This window comes from Triticum dicoccoides, chromosome 7B (assembly GCF_002162155.2).
Source record: "Triticum dicoccoides isolate Atlit2015 ecotype Zavitan chromosome 7B, WEW_v2.0, whole genome shotgun sequence".
Classification (NCBI taxonomy): domain Eukaryota; kingdom Viridiplantae; phylum Streptophyta; class Magnoliopsida; order Poales; family Poaceae; genus Triticum; species Triticum dicoccoides.
Window position 1 is genome coordinate 600497070 of NC_041393.1, and position 7443 is coordinate 600504512.

At 49.3% G+C, this 7443-nt stretch overlaps 1 protein-coding gene across 1 annotated transcript in view; it reads left to right on the forward strand.

Moving 5' to 3' along the window:
• The first annotated feature begins 4905 nt into the window (after positions 1–4905).
• Positions 4906–7443, forward strand: part of LOC119337196 (adagio-like protein 1) — a 5487-nt gene continuing 2949 nt past the window's right edge. Inside the window, exon 1 of the mRNA XM_037609317.1 lies at positions 4906–5442. Within this exon, the coding sequence (XP_037465214.1) occupies positions 5135–5442 (308 nt within the window). The 5' untranslated portion in view covers positions 4906–5134. The remainder of the gene's footprint in view (positions 5443–7443) is intronic.

A 7443-nucleotide genomic window follows, 5' to 3' on the forward strand; every position in this document is an offset into this window, starting at 1 on the left:
CTCCTTGGCGGCGGGGCGGCGTGGTGGTGCTGGGTGGCCGTCGGCGCGCCCCCGGCCCAGATCTGGGCACTAGCGGGCCGGCCCCCCGGCGTGGTCTCGTTGTCTGCGGCGCGGTGAGGAGGAGGAGCGGCTCGGACATGGGGCGTCGGTGCCGACGGCGTGCCGGCAGTAACGCGAAGGCGGGAGCTTTACGGGCCCACGAGGGCTCGGCCGAGCCTGTGGGCCTACGGGCCTGGTGTGCTCCTGCTATTGCGTCCGGACGGCTACAGTCGCTGACGGTGGAGGTGGGGCCCTCCCGCGTGCCGATGGTGCTGATGCCCTAGTCCCGGCTCTGATTCTTCGCCGCGCTGTCCTCACTTCGCGGTGCCGTGGTGAGACGGCGTGGAGGCCTCATGACCGCGTTGGCGCATGGTGATGGTTGATTTGGTGGCTGGTTCCGGAGCGCCCGAGGTGCGGGTTGGGATCAGGGGAAACCCCTGTCGGCGTGGCCGACTCCGGCGCGGTGGCGCCCGTGGGTGCCACCTGACCTTCCGGGAGGGCGTCGGGGGCTACCCTTCCTCTCACCTCGCCGTGTACCGAGGGAAACCCTTGGCAGCAGCGTCGTCATCGTCGCGATCCTTCTTGGAGGTGTTGATTGATGCCGGCGCTTCGGAGTCTTGGAGCCTAGTGGAAGAGCCCGGTGGGCGCAGCGATCGCGAGGCTTCTTCGTTTTTGTTGATCCGCCGTTGTCGGCATTTGTTTCTTTTGCTCTTTCTCTGTCGTTTCTTTTGGGCGTGACTGTGCTGTTTCCGCCCCAGCACCTATCTCTGTATAGTTCGGTTGGTTGCTTTGTATACAAAGCGGGGGAAACCCTTTTTCGATAAATTTTGGTCTGTAGGATTGCAATATATGGAATTCTGCTTGTACGGATCGATTCACAGTATTTTAGGTTTACTCAAGTTATTAACTTCTTCGGAAGGTTTATGTATTTTCTCTTTTAGCAATCAAACAACCTTTGTATATGATTTAAGTTGGCACGACATTAAGAAGAGACTTTACTTCCCCTCTTGCAAGGCGACTAGGGTAAAGCCTTCCTCCTCTCGATCTCCGCCGGCAAGCCCGTGGATTCACCTCCCCTCAGTTTGCCGCTCTGGCGGCCGGTGCCAGGGAAGGAAATACTGGTGCCTTGACTCCGGCTAGTCGACATGTTAGGGTTTTACTCCTCTCAGGGTGGTGCTCGGACAAATGTCAGCGCTTCTTCCTCAAGTTAATCTTCCGGGCTTCGATCTTCCTCAAGTTCGTCTGTCGCAATGGATTAGATGGAGCTCCTGCATAGATTCATAGCGAGGTTAGGGTTTGTCGCGTGCCCATCCACTCGAAGGTGGTGTTGGACATGTTGCCTTGTTCTGGGCTGAGTTTTTTTTTTTTTGAAAGCGTGTTCTGGACTGAGTTTGCATGGTCGAGAGGAGGGGAGTGAACCAGAAGGTGCGGACACGAGCTCCATGCATCTGGTTAGCGGCTCACGTCAAAGGTATTTGCCATCACAACTGTTGCTACTAAGTTGCTGCTTGTTAAACTCACATGGCACAGACTGGGACGTACCTAAGGTTACAGAGATGTTCACACCGGAGGATGCACATGATATCATGCAGATCAATATTGGAGGACCAAACGTGGAGGATTACTTAGCCTGGAACTTCACAAAAAACGGTATTTTCACTGTTCGATCGGCGTACCACCTCGGGATGTCTATCCGACGTGCGAAGACAGGACAGCCTGGGCCTTCGTCCTCAGTAATACATCATAAAGGGTGGCTTGCGCTCTGGGACACTTGCGCGCCAGGCAAAGTCAAAATCCACACATGGAGGCTGATGAGAAATGGTTTGGCCCTAGGAAAGGAACTAGACAGGCGCAAGATTAAGAAGGGTGTGGTCTGTGTTGCATGTGGAAGGGAGGAGGACGTGATGCACAGGTTTGGGAGATGCCCTCACTCGGCATGTTTCTGGAAAATGATGCGCTCGGAAATGGGTGTCCCGGTGGCGATCCCGCCGGTGTATGTTGACTCCCAGAGCGCGTTACAGCGTTGGATGATTGAATGGCTAGCGGAAGCATCGTCAGATCAGAGAGAGGTGATGATCCAGAGCTTGTATGGCTTGTGGCTTGCTAGGAATGAGGCAAGGGATGGGAAGAGAATAGTAGAGCCACTAGCTGTTGCAAAAACGGTGTGCTCATATATGAATGAGTGGCGAGCTGTGCAGGTCATACGGGAGAAGACTCTTTTGTCACCCAACCACACTGTGCGTTGGCATCCACCGACGGACGGATGGCATAAAGCGAACTCAGACGGAGCTACACTCAAGGCGGGGGAAAGGAGTGGAGGAGGCGTGGTAATTCGTGACCACCACGGTGCTTTCCGGGCTGCTGCATGTCATTGTTTTGCCTCGACATCAGACCCGGAGATCGCGGAGATCCTTGCATGCCGACAAGCAGTGCAACTTGCAAGGGAGTTGCATGTGGAGAAACTCGAGATGGAGTTGGACTGCAAGAATGTGGTTAACATGTTGAATGACCAGACCAAGAACTTGGGTGCAGCTGGACCGGTGGTGGAAGAGATCAAGGGCATGCTTCAAGAATTTGAGGCTCATAAAATTAGTTGGACGAGAAGATCAGCGAATAGCGCTGCGCATATTCTAGCAAAACTTGGTGTTAGCGATGAGTTGTGTAATGTGTGGCTTCAATCCCCGCCGGACTGCATTCTGCAGGTCGTTGCGGCGGAAATCCCAGACTTTGTTGAATAAATGAAACAGGTTTTCACCCCTCAAAAAAAAAAAGTTGCTGCTTGTTTTCAGGCTGGCTGGTATAGTTTATGACGCCACATCAACCTACCAGCACTTTATCTTTTGGAAGGCAACGTGTTATTGCTGCGAGATAGACTCAGATGAGTAAAAACAGTCGTTTGTGGTGATACAAAACATGTTAGGTTCCCCTCAGCATAGCACTTTGTTGCAGGTTATACGTTCTAACCTCCTTTGGTATTTTGTTTTGCAAGCAAGAGGGGGACAGTTAGCCATCACGTGCTCATTTTAGTATGTACAGCTAAACCAAACAATCTTGTGGAGTACCTATTATCACTTTCTTAGGGTCTCGAAATTCCAAAGGATTTTTTGGGACTTTTTAAAATTCTTTTGCGTCACCTCTTTGATTTTAGTTTGTAGAATTGCATTACATGGAATTTTGTTTGTAAGGATTCATTCACAGTATTTTATGTTTATTTAAGTTGACTATTAGCAACTTTTTTTTGGAAGATTTATGTATTTTCTCTTTTAGCAATCAAACAACCTTTGCATATGATTTAAGTTGGCACCATGACATTACAAAGAGACTTTCCTTCCCCTCTTGCAAGGCAACTAGGGTAAAGCCTTCCTCATCTTGATCTCGGCTAGCGAGCCCGTGGATTCACCTCTCCCACCGCTCCGGTGGCGGGAGGAAAATTCTGATGCCTCAACTTTGGCCGATAGATGGTTAGGGTTTTAGTCCTCACAGGGCGGCACTCGGATTAATGACGACGCTTCTTCTTTGAGTTAATCTTCCGGGAATTGATCCTCCTCAAGTTTGTCTGGCGGGACGGACTAGACGGAGCTCGGTGTAGATTCCTGCCAGCTCTTCGGGGGTGGCGAGGTTAGGATTTCTCGTCGTGTGTACGTGACGGCGAGATTTGGTGTCAGATTCTTCAGATCGAATCATGGGTTCAACAACAATGATTGCGACTCTCGGGCACGTGTACAAAGACTTTTTGGCTGCTATCGACAAAGTCAGGCTGGCTCTGGTATGGGAGCGACGACAACGACACGTCATTCTGGCGGCAGCAGTAGTCGTTTGGTGGTCCAGAGACCTTAATATTATTTTATTATGTTTGAAGTGCTTCTGTACTTCTGGTAAAATTTTATAATAGATATGAGTTCTTTTCGCAAAAAAGTTGGCACAACGTTTAAATCAAACTATGTACTTACCAAACTATCGATAGGTATACTCTGAATGGAATTCCTTTATTGCCATGTAAGATCGCAAGGGAGGAGAGGTCTAAGAGGAGGAAGGAGAAAGAAGAGGATGAGGAGGCAGGAGGAGGCCAACCTGGCCTCGATGGTGGTGATGTGAGGCAAATTGATGAGGCCACCGGCACCAGATGGTAGGAGAATGAGACGAAGGAGGAGAGCGAGAAAGGAAAAAGAGTATAATAGTTGACCTCAATGTGACGACGCCGACAATCAGGCCAGTGGTGTAGGTCATTGTTGCTAGAATAGTAATGACCCCCGCCGAGCCTACAAGCGCGCTTGTATGATTGGGATGGCGACACCTTGACTTGCCCTGCTTACGATGGCAGCGGTGAAAAATCAAGGCCTAATACGACGGAAAGAAGAAAAGGAGGCGACATAAGAGGGTAAAGGGGTGGCAGTGTGGCACTACTAGAGGAACAAGATGAAGTGGTTTTCATGGTCATCACCATGTACAACGCATTGGGAGCGACGGAGCGGAGGAGAGAGTGCTCCTTGGTCCATGCTTTTGGGGGCTCCTGATACCCCCATCCCCCCAAAAAAAACCCTTCTAGAAGTTTCAAACAAATCCTAGAATACGACGAATTGAGCTGAAACTCAACTCATTTGTAAAGCGGGTGTGGTGTTTGCGGCGTGCTACCGAGAGGCCGAGGGGAGCCAAACCTTTCCGGTTCCACGCGTGCACGCCTCAACATTTCGAGAAACGGCCTATCCGGGCCGTCCACGCGCGCCGCAGATCCCATCCGACGGCGCAGGCCCGTCCACCGAGCGTGACGGGGCGCCAGTGGACGACGACGTCGACGAGGCGGGCTCACGCCACTGTGCTCTGCACGCCGCCCTCTCCCCGTCCACTCGTTCGTCTTCCCTCTTTCCCCCCTCCCCTTCCGCCCCCGACAGCGAGGCAGCAACCCGAGCCCCAGCCCACCACCTCCTCCCGTTTCCGCCTCCCCACCCCCAGAACCTCGCCCCACTCCTCGAGCCACCGAGCCCCAATCCGCGCGCCCACCCTCCCCACCACGCGCGGGCGGCCATGGGATGAGCCGCGGGGCGGGGGAGCCCGGATCCGGACCTAGGGTTTTCGGCTGCCACGCGCCCGCGCAGCCATGGAGTGGGACAGCGAGTCCGACGGCGGCGGCAGCGCCGGCAGCGGGGACGAGATGGAGGAGGAGGAGGGAGGAGAGATGGTTGTTGGGGGAGCCGGCGGGAGCGGGAGCGAGGGAGGCGGAGGGATAGGCGGCGACGGGGTCGGCGGGATGTTCACGTTCGCCATCGAGGGGATGCTCCGCGGGGCGGGGCCGTACGGGCTGGTCGTCACGGACGCGCTCGAGCCCGACTGCCCCATCATCTACGTCAACCGCGGCTTCGAGGAGGCCACCGGGTACCGCGCCGAGGAGGTGCTCGGCAGGAATTGGTTCGTCCCCCTGTCCATCGTCATACTATTGCTCTCCTTCTGTTGGATTCGTGTATGTCTTGTTGGAATCGATGCCACTTAGGATCGTGCAGAACTTAAGTTTTGTTTGTTTGGGTTGTTACGTCCTGAGCTTCGATAGTGGTGACTTGTGGCAATAGAAGTGTGGCTAGATTGGGGAATTCTTCGGTTTAAACTCTACTGGTTAACATGCTTCTTCTTTGGACCAAATATCAAGCTGTGGTGTCGGTTCGTTATAGTGTAGGATTCCCTGCGCCTGTTTGTGCTTATTTGGCTGTGACTAGTCTCCAGTAGCATTGTTTGCTTTCTGTTAACAGTTGCTACAAATGCTCGTAGGACTTCCTATATTTGTGTGCACCGAATAGATTGAAGTTAGTAACTTAGCACCAAAAAGTGGCATGATGTCTTGTATCATTAGTCCCAGGAGAAGTTTTCCTACCTTTAATTGTTGAGTTTGGACCATATCTTGAGGCTTTATTTACTCTATATGTTGTAACTGCTGAACCGCATCCTGGCCTGATATGCTAGTTTTGGAATGTTGTTTGAGTTCTCCTTGGTTGGCTCACTTTGTATCTAATGCGACCTTCCAAGATTGACTTAACATACTTCTACGGTAGTGTTTTTTGGATTGGTTATTATAGACTCTTTTTGGCATGATACTACATAAGTAATGACAAACAAAAGCATCTTTGTATGTAGTTTAATCATTCTTTTCTTTGAAGGTAATCATGTCTTATGTAATATCCTTTGAGCAAACATATTGGTTGGAACTTCACAACTTCACATGAAAATGAACAAATATTTATCATGACAATCTCTAGAACCGAAAGGGGTGAACCTGATCAGTTAAAGAAGTATATTCATTCAAAATTTGTTTGTCATGTCCAGTCTGCCGGAATTCCCCAGGTGTTTGATGTTCTGATCATACAATGCTATTTTGCACTCTTCTTCAATGAGTCATGGAAATGATACCTGTAGAGTTAGAGCAGGTTGTGAAAAGGGACTTTAAGGTAGTTAGCCTTAATGAAAGATGAGCCATAAGTGCATAACACGAAAGGGAGAACACGAAATAGTGATGCCTTGAAATGAGTATTTTTTGTGTCAGTTATAAACTCCTTTTGGCATGATACTACATAAGTAATGAAAAACAAAAGCATGTTTGTAAGTACTTTTAATCATTTTTTAAGGCAACAAGGTTGTATGTAGTATCCTTTGAGGTTTGAGCATATATTTTTCATGATCTCTATGACAGAATGGGGGTGAACCTGATCAGTTAAAAGTAGTATTCTAATCAAATTTTGTCTGTCATGTTAAGTCTGCCGGAATCCCAGGTGTTTGATGATCTGACAGTTGACAATGTTATTTTGCACTTTTCAATAGTATTAATGATACCTGTAGAGTTAGAGCAGGTTGTGAAATGGAAGTTTAAAGGTATGTAGCCTTAATAAAAAAAATGAGCCATAGGCGCATAGCACAAAAGGAAGAACACAAAAATAATAATATCTGTAGCTGAAGGATCTAAGGTATACTTGGATAAGTGATAAATTGCGAGTTGTGACCAATTCTGGTCTTGCAGAAATAGTAATAGTAATATTCTGAAGTTCTCTTAAGCACCATCTGCTTTGTAGAATGACCTCACATATGATTATCTTGTAATATCTTGTTATTATTTGCATATGATAGAGATGTACAGAGGGACCCATAGATATCTGTATGCCAATAGTATATTACTATGATGGTGACAGTAACTTGGACGACAAATTTAGTGCTACTGATTTATGTGATGGAACAACTGTTTTCCAAAGTTTGGAAGGCTTAATCGTACATGCTTGTTTTTTAATAGAAAACGAAAGGGGGGAGTACGCCTGCTCAGTTATCATGCTTTGGCATACATGTAATCCTAAGTAGTTTTCTGTTTGTATCAAAATATGTGCCAATCTTGCTGGGTACATGACAATTATTTAATCGATATCGACAGCATGC